Genomic DNA, 18,352 nt, shown 5'->3' with positions numbered 1-18,352 from the left:
TGCCCTGTTGGGCTTGCTACAGACCTGGCACTGGCTGGGGCAGACAGAGTGCGCAGCCCGCTCCCAGCAGGGCGCTCCCCTCCTCCGCGCCACCGCCCCCTACAGGGCGACCGGATCAGCAAACAAAACAAAACAAAAAGACAAACAAAAAAAACTCCACAAAAAACAACAACAACAACAACAAAAAGCGGCTGTGCCGCCCTAGGATTGGACGGAATGCTGCACCATAGAATCTGCCGCCCCAAGCACGAGCTTGCTCAGCTGGTGCCTGGAGCCGGCCCTGTCCAGACCCTCAATCCTCTGCCGGTTGGAAACCACCTCTTTTCCAGCCGACATTGATTCCTGGCCAGTTTATCTCCATTTGTTCTTGTGCTAATGGTGTCCTTGAGCTTCAGCAGCTCTTCTCCCTCCCTGGGCCCCTCCCCGCAATGTATTCAGAGAGAGAGAGCAATCAGATCCCCTCTCGGCCTTTGTTTTGCCAGGCTAGACAAGACTAACTCTTAAGTTTCCACTTGTAAGACAGGCTCTTCGTTCCTCTGATCCATGAGGAGTTGAGTGACCATTGCTATTTGTCTCACTAGCATCTCCAGGCCCCAGTGGAAAGCAGAGTCCAGTTGTGCTAGGCACTGTACAAACACACACTAAGGTCCTGCATCCACACAAAAGTTGCCCTGCTTTAACTCTCTTGGTCTGGGTAAAGCATTACAACCTGCCTAGTTTGGATGCAGCCAGCCAGGGTAAATGTGTTTATACCAAGATAGCTCACAAGGGGAATAAGCTATAATGAGATAAAGCACCTTTATCCCAATATAATTGCATTGCAGTAGGGGGCTGTCCTAGTATAACTATACTGTAACAAAAGCCCATCCCTGACCAAAATAATTATACTGATACAATAAACGTATGTGTGGAGCAGTCTACAGGCCAAGCCTCCAAGAGCTCAGTCTAAATAGACACAGGGTGAGAGGGGAAACAGTGACAACAAGAGGGGAATGAACTTGCCCAAGGTCAGTGACAGAGCTGGGAATAGAACCAAGGAGTCCTGACTCCCAGCCTTCCCCTATGACCACTAGATCCTACTCCCTTCCCAGAACTGGGATAGAACCCAGGAATCGAACTCCCAGCTTCCAGCCCACTAGACCCCACTCCCCACCCAGAGCCTGGCCTAGAAGCCAGGAGTCCTGGTTGCCAGTTTCTCTGTGTCCTAGCCAGAGGGCCATGCTGCCTCCTGCTATTGACTTTCAACACCTTATTCCTTCACAAACATCTCCTGTTCCCCTTTGATGCTAGCGCCACATGTAGGGTTGTAAACCCCTTGGGGCAGGGACTGAGCCACGCACTGCCTGTGGCGTTACAGACCAATGCTGCATGCCCATAATCCTGTAGATGGACTGGAAAATCCACATCAATCCACACAGGGCTGGGAAAGGGAGAAAGTCCTTATTAACAAACAAAAGTTCTCTGTCACACAAGAGGCAGCTGGGGAGGAAAATACAGGCCAAGCTTATTGGGTAGAAGTCTCCTCTCTTCCCCTACCCCCTACCCCAGACTCTGCTGCTGCATAATCCCCTGCAGCAGGATGGAAAGTGGATTAAGATCTCTCATGGCAGGTCCCCCTCTGCCAGTGTCACAAACAATCTCCCTCTTCGGGAAGATGCCACAGCCAGCAGGAGGTTGCAAAACACCCACCTTGATTCGACTAGATCTGCCGTATTAACCCCTTGGCAACTGGCTCAGCCTGGAAGGGCCAGTTCTTGAGCCTTTAAACATGGAAGGATGTAGGGTTTGAGTTGTGGGGGGCCACGCAGGGTTTCAGAGCTGAAGGCCTGGAGTTTGGTGAGCTGTGGTGCGAGGAAGGAGTCCTCTCAGCTGGGGTAACACTATGGCAGAGTTCATGTGATCTCAGTAACTATAATAACCTTCCTCTGACCCACCCCACCTCATCAGGAAGAGCCGGTGCTGCCTATCCTTGGCTCAAGCTCTGCTGGTTACCTCTATGAGGCCACAGTTTCATAACCTCCTCTACTCCCACTGGGCCTCTCTTTTCCCCTCCAACAACCTCTTAGATTTCCAATCCCGGGACAACATTCCTACTGAGGGCAATGGACCCAGAGAAAGGAATGTGGACAGGTGTGAATCCTTGCAGAGAGGTAGGGAAGCAGCTTTACAACCACTGACCTGTTGACATCTTGTAGGCCTTACTTAGGGAGAAGGGCTGGGAACTCAGAAAGGGATCTCCCCCTGCTCAGAAAGGAGGAAGACAGATAGCAGCTGTTTCCTTGGTTCTCATTAGAGACCTCAGGATGAGCATGTAATAAACTGTGGCCACGTGCATATAGACACCACAGTGATCAGACCCAGATGCTCAGGCTAGGTCTACACTACCCGCCTGAATCGGCGGGTAGAAATCGACCTCTCGGGGATCGATTTATCGCGTCCCGTTGGGACGCGACAATCGATCCCCGAATCGACGCTCTTACTCCACCAGCGGAGGTGGGAGTAAGCACCGTCGACGGGAAGCCGCAGAGGTCGATTTTGCCGCCGTCCCTACAGCGGGGTAAGTCGGCTGCGATACGTCAAATTCAGCTACGCTATTCGTGTAGTTGAATTTGCGTATCTTAAATCGCCCCCCCCCTCCCCATAGTGAAGACCTGCCCTCAGTCACAAAAGCAGAGACTCCCTGGAACTAGCTCAGCCGGCTCTGAGCAGTTGCTCAGTTGCTGCTTGAGGCACGAGCACACACACACGCTGAGCCAGTGCAACGTTCGTGTATCCCCAGGCTGATGACACACAGATCTGTAGACCCTAGGAGAGAGAACACAGCATTAGCAGCCTATTGCTACAGACCTCCTCATGATAGTATCTCAACCATTAATGGAATTGATCTTCCCCCACCCTTGGGAGGCAAGAAGATATCCTCTCCATTTTACAGAGGAGGAAGCAAGGCACAAAGGTCGCATATGGCATCCACAGCTAAGTCAGGAACAGAATCCAGACCTAAACCAGCGTGCTATTTACTGAACACTTTTCCTAGCTGCAGAGGCACCCCCTCTGCTATATGCATCCAACTCCGTATGACACTGCTAGCCTGCACAGCAGTACCTCATAGGTTGCAGATACTTGCTAAAGCCCTGGATAGTCCATGAAAGAGTATCATCCCTACCTCTCCACCTGCAAAGGTCCATGCAGCATGAACACACACGCACATGTGCACACACAGCTATTAATGCAGGAAACTTACACCTCACTTTCATGATTCTGCATTTCTGAGGCTCATAACTTACAAGAGCACCAGGGAAAGAAAACTACAGGCTCTTTATTTAAGGAAAGAAGCATGGACCAGTGGCTCAGGCACAGGCCTAAGACTTAGGACACCGGGATTATATCAGAAGGGGTACATCAGAAGCAGGAAGCTTGCTAATCAACCAGTGGGGCCACTGGACGATCGAGATGCTAAAGGAGCACTCAAGGATGATAAGGCCATTGTGAAGAAACTAAATGAATTATTTGCATCGGTCTTCATGGCTAAGGTTGTGAGGGAGATTCCCAAACCTGAGCCATTCTTTTTAGGTGACAAATCTGAGGAACTGTCCCAGATTGAGAGGTCATTAGAGGAGGTTTTGGAACAAATTGATAAACTAAACAGTAATAAGTCATCAGGATCAGATGGTATTCACCCAAGAGTTCTGAAGGAACTCCAATGTGAAATTGCAGAACTACTAATAGTAGTCTGTAACCTATCATTTAAATCAGCTTCTGTACCAAATGACTGGAGGACAGCTAATGTGAGGCCAATTTTTAAAAATGCTCCAGAGGTGATCCTGGTAATTACAGGACAGTAAGCCTCACTTCAGTACCAGGCAAACTGGTTGAAACTATAGTAAAGAACAAAACTGTCAGACACATAGATTAACATAATTTGTTGGGGAAGAGTAACATTTGTAAAGGGAAATCATGCCTCACCAATCTACTAGAATTCTTTGAGGGGATCAACAAGCATGTGGACAAGGGGGATCCAGTGGATATAGTGTACTTAGATTTTCAGAAAGCCTGTGACAAGGTCCCTCACGAAAGGCTCTTAAGCAAAGTAAGCTGTCATGGGATAAGAGGGAAGGTCCTCTCATGAATTGGTAACTGGTTAAAGATAGGAAACAAAGGATAGGAATAAATAGTCAGTTTTCAGAATGGAGAGAGGTAAATAGTGGTGTCCCCCAGGGGTCTGTACTGGGACCAGTCCTATTCAACATATTCATAAATGATCTGGAAAAAGGGATAAACAGTGAGGTGGCAAAATTTGCAGATGATACAAAACTACTCAAGATAGTTCAGTCCCAGGCAGACTGCGAAGAGCTATAAAAGGATCTCTCAAAACTGGGTGACTGGGCAGCAAAATGGCAGATGAAATTCAATGTTGATAAATGCAAAGTAATGCACATTGGAAAACATAATCCCAACTATACATATAAAATGATGGGGTCTAAATTAGCTGTTAGCACTTAAGAAAGAGATCTTGGAGTCACTGTGGATAGTTCTCTGAAAACATCCACTCAATGTGCAGCGGCAGTCAAAAAAGTGAACAAGGGTTGGAATCCTTAAGAAAGGGATACATAATAAGACAGAAAATATCATATTTCCTCTATATAAATCCATGGTATGCCCACATCTTGAATACTGCGTGCAGATGTGGTTGCCCCATCTCAAAAAAGATAGATTGGAATTGGAAAAGGTTCAGAAAAGGGCAACAAAAATGATTAGGGGTATGGAATAGCTTCCGTATGAGGAGAGATTAATAATACTGGGACTTTTCAGCTTGGAAAAGAGACGACTAAAGGGGGATATGATTGAGGTCTATACAATCATGACTGGTGTGGAGAAAGTAAATAAGGAAGTGTTATTTACTCCATCACATAACACAAGAACTAGGGGTCACCAAATGAAATTAATAGGCAGCAAGTTTAAAACAAACAAAAGGAAGTATTTCTTCACACAATGCACAGTCAGTCTGTGGAACTCTTTGCCAGAGGATGTTGTGAATGCCAACATTATAACAGGGTTAAAAAAAAGAACTAGATAAGTTCATGGAGGATAGTTCCATCAATGGCTATTAGCCAGGAAGGGCAGGGATGGTGTCTCTAACCTCTGTTTGCCAGAAGATGGGAATGGGCAACAGGGGATGGATCAATTGATGATTACCTGTTCTGTTCATTCCCTCTGGGGCACCTGGATTGGCCATTGTCGGAAGACAGGATACTGGGCTAGATGGATCATTGGTCTGACTCAGTATGGTTGTTCTTATGTTACCCCAGATCTGCCACTGACCGTGGGCAAGTTCACACTTGATGCTTGTTTCCGCTCCTATCTGTTGTTCTTCTAGACTGTAAACTCTTTGGAGATAAGGACTCTCTCTCTCCCTCACTAAATGGCTATACCATGCCTAGCCCAATGGCATCCTGATCTCAGCTGGGATGTCTAAGAGCTACTGTCACGTTAATAATAATAAACTGGAGAGTTTTCTATGTCCCTTGTTGCTTTGCGAAGCTGTTGCACCAGCACAGTCCTCCATTCTGGAAGCTGCCACCTCTACATCAGCCTCAGGATGAGTGTTATGGTCTGTCCAGGCCTCTGTAATGTTTGTTTTACTAATGATCTCGGATGCCTTAATGTTTGACATGCTGAGCTTAAGACACCTGATTTTTCAGAAAGCCCTGAGCACTTCTCTAGATGGCTAAGGTAGTTCTACGGCTCCATCACCAAAATATCTGAACACATCGCCTCAGGTATGTGGAAAAACATAAGAATCAGAGATTTTTGATACCACATGATTTTTATGGAGGGAATTTATGTCAGTAACCCCTCATTCACATGACCCCAAATTGGGACCACTAACCAAATCCTAGGCACTCATGAGGAACAGAAAATTTCAAGACAACCCAAATAAGCATATGGATTTTAAAGCACTTAGAAAAGTTGTCTGTTAAAAACAAAACAACAAAACAAAAAAGCAGCCAGTGAGTGTATAATGTCCAGCCTGGCCAGGCCAAAGGAGACTGGACGGGTCAGTGGGCCATGTCATGGTCACCATCAAGGCCAGTGAGCCAGAGGATGATGGTGCAGTAAAGCAGGGCACAGATTGGGGGGTGGAGGAGGGGGGATGGATTTAGGTGGCTAGGGCAGTGAGGCTAGTAACAAGGGCCTGGGGGGGGGGGGTGATGTGTGAGTAGGAGGGTAACTGCTCACAGGGGTGATGGAGTTGTGTGTGCTGGGGGGGTGCAGGTTGAGGTCCAGTGGTGGAGAGGAATGGGAGACCTTTCTAGATCCTAATACCAGAGAAGATACACCCCCCCACACACACACACACACACACGCACACAGAGAGGGAGGCCTATACTAGGGACCTGCCCTCAAAGCCAATGGGAGAAATGCCTCCACCCCCTGGCACCCTCCTCACACCCCATCCCCCAAAGTGACATCCCTGACCCCCACTGATCCCCCATGTCCCTAGCAACCTAACTGATCCCCTCATTCCCACAGCTGAGCCCCCAAAGGACCCATCCACCCCCAGCGCCCCCACCTGACCCCCTCAACTTAGCCTCACATCACTCCCCCCCGCCCGCACCGTGCGCGTATCCGCTCCCTCCATTACGCCGTCTCGTCCTAGTAACGCTCATTCCCGCCCAAGGGAGCCGCGGGAGCGCGCGCCGATCATCTCCTTCCGCGCGGGAGCGCGCGCCGACAGTCCTACGCCTCCAACAGTCTCGCAGCCCCCCGCCGCCCTCCGGTCCAGCCATCCAGGTCTGACCCCCCCCCCCTCCAGAGACAGCTTCCCAGTCCCACCCGTGTCCCCTCGCAGACAGCTCCGACTCCTCCTGAAAACCCCACAGCGCAGCCCCATAGCCAGACCCCTCGCAGACAGCCCTCGCCCCCCTAAACCCCAGATCCAACCACCCAGGACTGATCACCTGGCCTCATCCAGCGCCTGCTCCCCCCACATCCAGCTCGCTCGCTGAATCCCCCCCATCCCAGCCCTTCACTGAACCCCCATGTCCCAGCCCTCAGCTACCCCCCAGTCTTGCTCCCATACTTCACAGTCTGCAGGACCAACCCCCAATTTATTCTACTCCAGACCCTAACTCCCAGCTCTACCCCCAGACCCAATCACACACACACCCGGCTCGACACGCACACACATTCCTCCCCCCCCCCAAATTGGCCCAACCCTCCCTGCTTTCCAAGGGTAATAGAGATGGGGGGGGGGGGGCAGGTCTGAAGTAGCTGGGATAGGGTTGGCACTGGGGTGGGAGGTTGTTGCTGGGATGTTACAGGAGGGGTTTACCCCTGCACTGAGCATGAGGGATACCTAGCTCTTATATAGTGTTTTATAAAGGAGGCAGTATCATTAGCCTCACTTTACAGACGGTGAAACTGAGGCACCGGGAGGGGAAGTGACTTGTCTAAGATCACCGAGCAGACCAGTGGCCAACCCAAGGCTCCCAAATGTCAGTCCAGTGCCCTATCCCAATACTGGTGTTGGGTATTTGGGAGGGAAGGTTAGCACTGGGGTGAGTGGGAGGTAGCTGGGAGTTGGGCTAGGGGGTTCCCATAGCATGGAAGTAAGGGAGCTGGGAGGGGAAAAGCCAGGCAGAGGGGGCTGAGCCTGAAGGAGGAGGGGTTGGCTGTGGGGCTTGTGAGTGCAGTGGGAGAGGGCTGGGTGCAGGGGTGGGGGTGGCTTGGCCTGCTCCTTCCTCACCATGCTGCCTCCATCCAAAAGGCTCAATTTAGTAACAGGCAGACGGAGCTGCCTGCAGCAGATCACATAACACGCTGTGCTGCAAACCCTTGTTCACTCCCACCAGCTCCCATCTGCAGCCCACCGCACTAGCCCATGCCGTGCCATGGCTTCCTCAGGACTCTGGGCCCTGGATTATGAGGTCTATGGGGACGTACAAGGTAAATGTGTTGCATTTTGCACTGTTGCCCGGCTGCACTGACTTTGTTGCAAATGGAGAGGATCATTCTCCTGCTGGCTCTAGCCAGGGATGCTGCAAATAACCCATGAAAGGAGAGTAAATCTCACTACAGCAGGACAGCTGCTACCATGCAGCAGGGTTGGGAGGGTTTCAGTGAGCCCCAAATGAGCTGATTAAAGCCAGTTCCCCAGGGATAGGGAACAGGGAGCAATTCCAGACATGTCATCTTGAGCGATGTTTTGTAGAGATATTTCTCAGCATGGGAGTGAGGTTGTCTCCCTCTGTCCAACTCTGGGCAGACCTCACCTGGGCTACTATTCTGAGATTGGGGCCACTCAGTAGAAGAAAACAGAGATTTCATCCATTGCACATTGTAAAACCCCTCAATAAAGCTCTTTCAGGCAGGAAGGAGTGGCGTCTAGTGGGTTGAAGCAGGAGCGCAGGGGCTAAGAGTCAGGATTTCTGGGTTCTAGACCCAGCTCTTGGGAAAGGAGCAGGGTCTAGTGGTTAGAGCAGGGGAGATTGGAGTCAGGACTCCTGGGTTCTATTCTTTGCTCTGGGAGGGAGAAAAGTGTCATGACTGAATCACAGGATTGGTAGTCCAGATTCTAGCGTTTTCTTCCTAGCTCTGCCACTGATTTGGTGGGCAGCCTTTGGCAACTCACCGTGCTTCACTGATATATTGGATGCTGTGAGTCCATTCATGTCTTAGCCGGATGCAGGAAACACTGTGTGAGGTTCTGGGACCTGGGTGCTGTAGGCGGTCCGACTGAATGATCACAATAGTCACTCCTGGCCTCAGAACTGATGGAGTTTTCTTTACACCCTGATAGAAGGACTGAGCCTTGGTGTAAATTAGATGATGCCAGGGCCTAGTGCAGAGGTGGGCAAACTATGGCCCGTGGGCCACATCCGGCCTGTGGGACCCTCCTGCCCGGCCCCTGAGCTCCTGCCCGGGAGGCTAGCCACCGGCCCCTCACCTCCTGTTCCCCCTCCTCCGCAGCCTCAGTTCACCCCGCTGCAATGCTCTGGGCAGCGGGCTGCAAGCTCCTGGGGCAGCGCAGCTACAGAGCCGGGGCCTGACCCGGTACTCTGTGCTGCACGGTGGCATGGCTGGCTCCAACTGGGCGGTGTGGCTGTAGCGTTGCCAGCCGCCAGTGCTCCAGGCAGCATGGTAAGGGGGCAGGGAGCAGGGGGGGTTGGATAGAGGGCAGGGGAGTTCGGGGTGGTCGTCAGGGGGCGGGGGTGTAGATAGGGGTTGGAGCAGTCAGAGGGTGGGGAACATGGGGGCAGGGGTTCCAGGGGGGCAGTCAGGAAGGGGGGGTTGGATGGGGCGGCAGGGGGCAGTCAGGGGCATGGGTTCTGGGGGTGATCAGGGGACAGGGAGAAGAGGTGGTTGGATGGGGCAGAGGTCCTGGGGGGCAGTCAGGAATGAAAGGAAGAGTTGGATAGGGTGGCGGGGGGCTGTCAGGGGACAGGGAACGGGGGGGTTGGATGGGGCAGGAGTCCCGGGGGACCATCAGGGGGTGAGAAGCAGGAGGGGTCGGATAGGGGGCAGGGCCGGACCACGCCTGGCTGTTTGGGGAGGCACAGCCTCCGCTAACTGGCCCTCCATACAATTTTGGAAACCCGATGCAGCCCTCAGGCCAAAAAGTTTGCCTGCCCCTGGCCTACTGTTTCATTTCCATTCATACCTCAGATGCTGAAGTAAATTTCACATGCTGTGGAGTTGTGGGCTCATTGGGCACCTTTGGAACTCATTGCCACAGGAGCTAAAGCACTGAGCAGAAGCCAAACAAGGATAGGATGTTCCTGTGGATAACAGGAATATCCAGAGTTAGAGCAGTAAATCTTACAAACCAAACAAGGCTGTGGCAAGGACAGACACCATCATACTCCAGGGCATGAGCTAATGAAGGGTCAGGCGGGGACTTCCCCAGGAGGCAGGTTATTTCAGCATGGCAGGGTTTTCTGCACTTTCCTCTAAGCAGCTGGTGCTGGCCAGTGCCAGGATCCCAGGATAGATGGTTCCTGGCCTGGTCCAAGCTGGCGATTCCTACATGATTAAGAAGCAGAGTTGGCATTTAATGCCCAGCATTTGCTGTCTATTTGCAACTGACTCATCTTTTCTTTCTTCCCGCCAGGTGTCTTCTTTAGAAAGGTAAGGGGGGGGGGTGTAAGCGGGCGTGGGGGGAGCCAGCTTTTAGAGCACAGCCCATCGGAGGGGACAGCATGCTGGGTCGCATGGCACTGTCTCTTGACTCCCAAATGCCCCTAGTCCAGACTCTCCTTCCCAAGCCAGTGTGAGGCAGCTGCAGGCAGGGAGGAGGAGCCAACCTAGTTGGATGCCCTAAGGGCCTGTGTTACCAAACAGGAGCTGCTATCAGGGCCCCCAGGCCAGCAGTAATATTGGAGATGGTAGCCAACATCTGGAGCTGCTTGCTGGAGAGGATGGCCCAAGGCAGAAGGGGACCAGATGAAGTCTTGGGCCTGCAGATGCAGGGGGCAGTTTAGAGGAGAAAGGTCTTGGGTGACAGAGCATCATGTGCAGGGAGAGGAGAACTCCCTGACTGATCAGCATGCGCACCTCGATGGCCAGCAACCCACGCTACGAGAAGTTTTGAAAGGCCCCGGTGTAGTTTCTCAGGAGCTTAGTGCAGTGAAAACAAGTGCTGGACCTCCCTCCGCCGGCTACCTTGCCTCCCCCTGGGCACTGAGTTTGGCTGGTGCAGACCTCCCTTGGAAAGGCTTTTTCATTCAGTGCATGGTTAGACTATGGAACTCACTGCTACTTGATCTTATTGAAGTCTAGAGCTGAGCTGGGTTCACAAAAGGACTGGCCATGTGTAATGAGAACATCCAGAGTTAATATAGTAAATACTAACTAAGAGACAAGAGTCTGAGAGGGATTTAAACCCGCATGCTTCAGGGCATGAACCAATTTATAACTATTGGGGTCAGGAAGGAATTTCCCCTGGGAACAGAAATCTTGCAGCTTCCTCAGAGCCGCAGGGACTGGGCTGCTGCTGGAGATGGGATACTGGGCAACGTGGGCCCCTGTTATGATCCAATCCTATGCAGTCATTTGCTGCACCCCTATCAAACAGTGAAGAGTCTCTTTCAATCCATCACCTTCCATCTCTTTTTCAAAATATTAATGATAATAAATAGCATTTTGGATGAGATGCCAGGTTAAGGAAGGAAGGTTTTTGAGCCATTTACCATTTAAAAAAACCCCATATGTGTGGTGGTGGCGCAAATATGGGGAAAGGGAATTACTCTAATCTGTGTACACAACAAAGCAAATCTCTAATCTCTTTCCAATATTTACTAGAGAAAAGGCCAGTGGGTATAACCGAAGTGTGGATCAGGTGGATGGAGCCAAATCCATACTGCCTGTAAGCCCAACCCTCTTCCTTTTTGAAGCAGGGCTGATCAGAGCCATAGATTCATAGATTCTAGGACTGGAAGGGCCCTCGAGAGGTCATCGAGTCCAGTCCCCTGCCCGCATGGCAGGACCAAATACTGTCTAGACCATCCCTGATAGACATTTATCTAACCTACTCTTAAATATCTCCAGAGATGGAGATTCCACAGCCTTCCTAGGCAATTTATTCCAGTGTTTAACCACCCTGACAGTTAGGAACTTTTTCCTAATGTCCAACCTAGGCCTCCCTTGCTGCAGTTTAAGCCCATTGCTTCTTGTTCTATCCTTAGAGGCTAAGGTGAACAAGTTTTCTCCCTCCTCCTTATGACACCCTTTTAGATACCTGAAAACTGCTAACATGTCCCCTCTCAGTCTTCTCTTTTCCAAACTAAACAAACCCAATTCTTTCAGCCTTCCTTCATAGGTCATGTTCTCAAGACCTTTAATCATTCTTGTTGCTCTTCTCTGGACCCTTTCCAATTTCTCCACATCTTTCTTGAAATGCGGTGCCCAGAACTGGACACAATACTCCAGCTGAGGCCTAACCAGAGCAGAGTAGAGCGGAAGAATGACTTCTCATGTCTTGCTCACAACACACCTGTTAATACATCCCAGAATCATGTTTGCTTTTTTTGCAACAGCATCACACTGTTGACTCATATTTAGCTTGTGGTCCACTATAACCCCTAGATCCCTTTCTGCCGTACTCCTTCCTAGACAGTCTCTTCCCATTCTGTATGTGTGAAACTGATTTTTTTTTCCTAAGTGGAGCACTTTGCATTTGTCTTTGTTAAACTTCATCCTGTTTAACTCAGACCATTTCTCCAATTTGTCCAGATCATTTTGAATTATGACCCTGTCCTCCAAAGCAGTTGCAATCCCTCCCAGTTTGGTATCATCCGCAAACTTAATAAGCGTACTTTCTATGCCAATATCTAAGTTGTTAATGAAGATATTGAACAGAGCCGGTCCCAAAACAGACCCCTGCAGAACCCCACTCATTATGCCTTTCCAGCAGGATTGGGAACCATTAATAACAACTCTCTGAGTACGGTTATCCAGCCAGTTATGCACCCACCTTATAGTAGCCCCATCTAAATTGTATTTGCCTAGTTTATCGATAAGAATATCATGCGAAACCATATCAAATGCCTTACTAAAGTCTAGGTATACCACATCCACAGCTTCTCCCTTATCCACAAGACTCGTTATCCTATCGAAGAAAGCGATCAGATTGGTTTGACATGATTTGTTCTTTACAAATCCATGCTGGCTGTTCCCTATCACCTTACCACCTTCCAAGTGTTTGCAGATGATTTCCTTAATTACTTGCTCCATTATCTTCCCTGGCACAGAAGTTAAACTAACTGGTTTGTAGTTTCCTGGGTTGTTTTTATTTCCCTTTTTATAGATGGACACTATATTTGCCCTTTTCCAGTCTTCTGGAATCTCTCCTGTCTCCCATGATTTTCCAAAGATAATAGCTTGAGGCTCAGATACCTCCTCTATTAGCTCCATGAATACAGCCAGCCAGCCTAATTCTTGCCCTGAAACTTGGGATCCTGCAACGTGACTGGGTGGCATCACTGTGTAGAATCAGGGCCAGATGCAGGCATAGGTGCATAGAGGGTTGTGCGTTGGGCTCCAGATACTGGAGCCATCTGATTGCAGTGGAATCTCAGGGCCATAAAAAGAAAAAAAGAAAGTTTCTGATGCTCCTGTTGGAAAGGCAAGCTTCAAAACATGCCCGAGGTGTAGCCACTGCAGGAGAATCTGCCAGAGTCTGAGAAGACAACAGCTCTGAGGGGGAATTTCCCTGAGTGTAACTGACGCAGCAATGTCTGCCTGATTCTGCAGAGAGCCTGAGACAATAGCTTTAAAAGGGAGGAATGGCCCCATGCATCTTGATGATGTACCTGCAAATCCCTTTCTCTGGTGTGCATCCATGCTGGATGACAATTTATATTGCCCAAAAGACTCTCTCATAATGTTAATGTTGCTTCCTGAACCTTGAACTGACTGCTGGGCCCAAGCTGATTGGTCCATGCTGATTGGATGAGCTCAGTTTTGGGGGACAAGCCTGATGGGGCATAACAATTTTCCAGACTTGGTGTGCGTGTGGATTTTAGAGCACTTTGAAATGTCGGCTCTTAACATGACAGTTTGGTTTGATTGAACTCTGGCATAGCTAGCACTCCTCTGTGATCCAGCTATCATCATAGATCTCAGACACTGTGCTCTCTGGATCCTCCTGGCCTGCTCTAGCTACCTTTCTCCTAATATTCAGCTCTATCTACTGCATCCAGCTATCTCCCTAGATTCTAGTAATTTTAGATTCTCTCTGTCTCTAGCCGTCCATCCATCCATCCCCCCTCTCTCTCTCCATACACCCCCCCCAGTCTATTTAGTGATCTATCTATCTCCATACACACCCCTCCACCTGTTTATCTCAGCTCATAGGATGCTGGTTTATCTGTCTATAGGGACTGAATGGAGGCAGTAGATGGATAATCACAATGAGGCTCCAGGCCAGCACTCAGGACAGGCACTTGTGAAGTCATTAACTTGTAGGGCGTGCTTGTTCCACCCTCTCTGGGGTGGAAGCTCCCCCACGCAGACCTGATGATGATGGAATCCTTCCCCTCAGAGTTGCACTTCCACACGGTTATGCTGGGAGCTACATGGTGGCGGTGCACAGCCCAGGCTTTGCCATTCAGAGATCAGTCCACAGGGTGGGAGAGGCTGTATGCCAGGGACTGAGGCAAATGCCCATTCCGTTGGCTCCCGCAAGGCCTCGATAACCCTGTCTCTTCCTCTCCAGTACACAGAAGACCAGGGCAAGAAGCTAGGGGTGGTCGGCTGGGTGAAGAACACCCCCTATGGGACTGTGACTGGGCAGGTGCAAGGGCCCAAGGAGAAGATTGAGATCATGTGAGTATAAACCAGGCTTCCTAGCTCACCAGTTGGCTCAGCGTTAAACGTGGGTGGTGCTCACCCTTCTGGGTATCAGAGCTGGGTGGGGTGGGGGTGTGAATAGCTGCCAGGCTCGGGGTTGGGGAGCTGGTATCACTCCAGCGTAAGGAGGAGGAAAAGGATCCCAGGATGTAGAGAGATACGGAAAAGACTCCTCTTTGTGTACCCCCAGCTCTTCCTTCACCCGTGTACATCAAACACAAGCTGCAAGTGTTGAAAGCCCTTTGTAGCATAGCTGAGCACCTGTCCCACCCGAAGAACTCCCAGCCTTTTCCACCCACCCACCAGTCAGCTTCTCCCTGTAGATCGGGTTCCCCACTGTGCCAGGTGCGGCACACCTGCATCCAGCTGAGATCAAGTCCCCCATCACACCAGGTGCTGCCCAGACCTCCCCTGACTGAGATGAGGACGCCTCATGCCTGGCATTGCACAGACCCTCCTAACTGAGGGTTCTCTCTGTTGTGCTGGGTGCAGCACATGCCCTCCTGACTGAGATCAGGCCCCCGTTGTACTGGGAGCCACACAGACCGTTGTGCTGGGCATTGCACAGACCCCCTGACTGAGATCAGGTCCTTGTTTGTTATGGGCGCTGCGCAGACCCCCTAACTGAGATCGGAGCCCTGTTGTACTAGGCATCGCACAGATCCCTGACTGAGAACGGAGCCCTGTTGTACTGGAAGCCACACAGACCCTTGTACCAGCATTGCACAGGCCCCCAAACTGAGATCGGGGTCCCGTTATACTAGGTGCCGGAAAGACCCCCTGACTGAGATTGGGGCCCCATTGTGCAGGGTGCTGCATAGACAGTTCATCCCCCCCCCCCCCCACACACACACATTTCAGTTTAAACAGACAAATGGTGGCAGTGGAAACAGGCACAGATTGGGGAAGGGGCTTGTCCAAGGTCAGTGGCAGCACTGGGAATAGAACCCAGGAATCCTAAGTCCCAGCATCCCGTCCACTGGGCCACGCTGCCTCTCTAAGAAGGGCTGTGAAAGTGCCCAATCCCGAGAGCTGACCTGACATTCCTGAGATCTCCAAGGTGGGGAACATCCCTTCATGCAGGAGCAAAGCCGCTTCCAAAGACCTATGTTCTCTCTGGCGCCTCCAGTGATCTGCAAGTCCAAGGTGTCTGCCAGACTGCGGTGGGGAGCAAGTTTGATCCCCTCCCCTGCAGGAGGGAAGGGGTTAAACCCTAGGCCCAGGCAGCGGAATCATAGACTGTCACATTCCCCATTTGAAACCCTCCTGCCTCTAACTAGGGCAGTTCCCTCGGTGCTGCTGCCCTAGCCAATCAGTGGCTGGAAAATGTGGGCCTTGGCTCAGCCCCAATTAGTGTCCCCCCCGGAAGAGACAGAGAATTTGCCTGATTAATTTCTCTCTTCAGGGGCCGTAGAAACCTGCTTGCCCATCCCCCATCACCCGTGGCAGCCGGGAAGGGCAGGCGGGGCAACTTCCGTAGCAACGGCTCCGTCACCTTCAGAGATATGACAACCAGAGGCAGTTTCCATAGCAACAAGTCCCCCTTCCATCACCTTCAACATTTGGAGACAGAGAGAGAAGTGGAACAGTTTCCATAGAAACCAGTCTCCCCCCATTTCCACCACCTTCAGGGCTTGAACAAATTGGGGCTGCTTCTGTAACAGCCAGTCTGCTTCATTCCCCCATCCCTTTTCACGAACGAGATAATGGGGGAAAGGCAGGGTCCATAGCAACTAGTCTCCCCTCTCTTTGCTTCAGGTCTTGGAAGGAGATAAAAGAGAAGGCAGGTTCCACATGGACTTTACAGGCTGAACCTGTTTGTGTGGGATAATGGCTGGGTAAATGCCAGCTGTGTAAACAGGGAGCCAGGACTCCTGGGTTCTGTCCCTAGCTCTGGGAAAGGAGTGGTGTCTAATGATTAGAGCAGGGGGGCTGGGACTCCTAGGTTCTATTCCTGGTTCTGGGAGGGAACTGGAATGCATTGGGAGCGGGGGAGGCTGCAACCCAGGACTCTGGGGTTCCATCCCTGGCTCTGGGAATGGAGTGGGATCCAGTGGTTAAAGCAGCGGGGCTGGGAGCCAGAGCTCTCCTTATGGATGCTTATGGATGCTCTCCCCCCCCACCCGCACAGGAAGAACTGGCTGCGCAATGTGGGGAGCCCCATGTCCCACATTGACCGGGCTGTCTTCTCCAATGAGAGGGAGATCTCCACTCTGGAATTCCCAAATTTCACCACCAAGTACTAGGAGGTGGGGCCAGGACCACAGCGACCCCTTACCCCTTCCTTGGGGAACCACATGACAGTGACCTCTGCTGGCTGGCTGCAGCTCCGGGGTGGAACGCAAGGACACCTGCATCCCAACCTGGCCATTGAGCATGTCTTCCCCTGCTGCTCCCGGACGTCAGGGTGTGGGCCTGGCACCCACCACATGGACCTGTGACTTCCTTTGCCAGCCTCTCACTAAACTCCCATTCCCCAGCAGGGGCCCTACCCACAGAGCACCTGAAACCCCTACATTTGATGCCTCGCTCTGTGCATAAGGTCCCATCCCGTGACCTGAGCCCCATCCTACCCCTGCTTTGCACTAATACAAATGGCTGTCCGGCCCCCCCCCCAGTATTTAATCCACCCCCACTGTGAAGAGGATGCTGCCTGTGCTTCCACCATAGCCCTCCCACCTGCATAGTGTATTTCTGCGGAGGGGCTCAGTAAAGATGACCTGAGAAAGCGAGAAGGTTGATGGCTGTGCTCTTGTGTTTGCTTCTTGGATGGGTGGGGTCAGCCTGGGTGGATTTTAAAGTACAAAACCAAAGATAATGGTGTTCTCCACTTGTTTTTTTAACCTAGAAATAACAGCATCATGCCTCATTTCCCCTTTCTCTGTGCTGGAGGCGACTCAGCAATGTGGCTTGGGCTGTCCCTGAGCCACTGAAGGAAGGGTCTGTGCTAACCACCCCTATCCCACAGTGATGGGCTCAGTAGAAGATTAGAGATGGGCTGAGATTGCCCAGGGGTGAGCCTGAGCCTGAAATACTGCATCTAGTTCTGGGGGTCACATTTTTAAAAGGAAGGAGAGAAATTTAAGAGGGTGCAGAGAAGAGCCCCAACAATGATTCAAGGGTTGGAGAAAATGTCTGACAGCGAGAGATGTAAGGAGCTCAGTCTCTGTAGTTTATCAAAAAGAAGGTTGAGATGTGATTTGATGATGGTGCCTGAGGGCCTTCATGGGGAGAGGGTGCCAGGTACGAGGTGGGGGTTCTTTAGCCTCATGGGGAAAGAAAGACTGAACAAGAGCCGGTGGCTGCGAGCTACCGCCAGACACATTCCAGTGAGAAAAAAGGCACACATGTTTGCCAGGGAGAGTGATTAACCACTGGAACAAACTCCCAAGGGCAGGGGTGGAGTCTCCATCTCCAGTCCAGGCTGGCTGCCTTTCTGGAAAATGCTTCAGTCAAACACAAATGATTGGGCTCAATGCAGGGGATCTGGGGGACATTCATCTGCCTGTGCTATGCAGGAGGGGCAGACTAGATGATTTAATGGTCCTGTCTGGCCTTGGATCTAAGTGACTGGACATTTTGGGGGGCTTAGTCCTTGGAATGCCCAATTCGAGACACCTCAAAGGGGCCTGATGCTCAGCGGGGAAGCAAAAATCAAGGCCCTTTAAGTCATGGCTAGTTGGGTACCAAAATGAGGAGTTACTTTGGAAAACTTGAGCCCAAGTGATTAACAGAGTACACTTTTCTGCCAAGTGTTTGCTGGTTTTTGAGTTAAATGGGTTTTTAACACAAACAAAAGGCATTCCACAACCTGGGTAAAGTCCTTCTTCCTCAAGAGCTCTGGCTTCACTGGTTTGGAGCCTGTGATGACATATTCTTATTGTTATGTGTAATATGGTAGTCCCAGATCAGATTGGGGGCCTCCACTGTGCCAGGTGCTGTACAGATCCCAATGGAGATCAGGGCCACCGTTGTGGCAGGTATTACACAGACCTCGACTGAA

At 51.0% G+C, this 18,352-nt stretch overlaps 1 protein-coding gene across 7 annotated transcripts; it reads left to right on the top strand.

Moving 5' to 3' along the window:
- Window positions 1-6,661: 6,661 nt before the first annotated feature.
- LOC101932476 (acylphosphatase-2-like) lies at window positions 6,662-17,084 on the top strand. Of its 7 annotated transcripts, none has more exons than XM_065551144.1 (5): window positions 6,662-6,792; window positions 7,769-7,947; window positions 10,112-10,128; window positions 14,216-14,325; window positions 16,481-17,084. In XM_065551144.1, the coding sequence occupies exons 2-5, from the start codon at window positions 7,893-7,895 to the stop codon at window positions 16,593-16,595; spliced, it is 297 nt and encodes a 98-aa protein (XP_065407216.1). In that variant the 5' UTR covers window positions 6,662-6,792; window positions 7,769-7,892; the 3' UTR covers window positions 16,596-17,084. The 7 variants fall into 7 exon arrangements, with proteins under 7 accessions (XP_065407216.1, XP_023956051.1, XP_023956052.1 ...); XM_024100283.3 differs by having other exon boundaries at window positions 15,755-17,084; XM_024100284.3 differs by lacking the exon at window positions 16,481-17,084 and adding an exon at window positions 15,755-16,084 and having other exon boundaries at window positions 6,669-6,792; window positions 7,854-7,947.
- The last annotated feature ends 1,268 nt before the right edge of the window (window positions 17,085-18,352 follow it).

Source organism: Chrysemys picta, chromosome 7 (genome assembly GCF_011386835.1).
Source record: "Chrysemys picta bellii isolate R12L10 chromosome 7, ASM1138683v2, whole genome shotgun sequence".
Lineage (NCBI taxonomy): Eukaryota > Metazoa > Chordata > Testudines > Emydidae > Chrysemys > Chrysemys picta.
The sequence above is the reverse complement of the archived record's forward strand: the minus strand, read 5'-3'. Positions and strand labels throughout refer to the sequence as shown.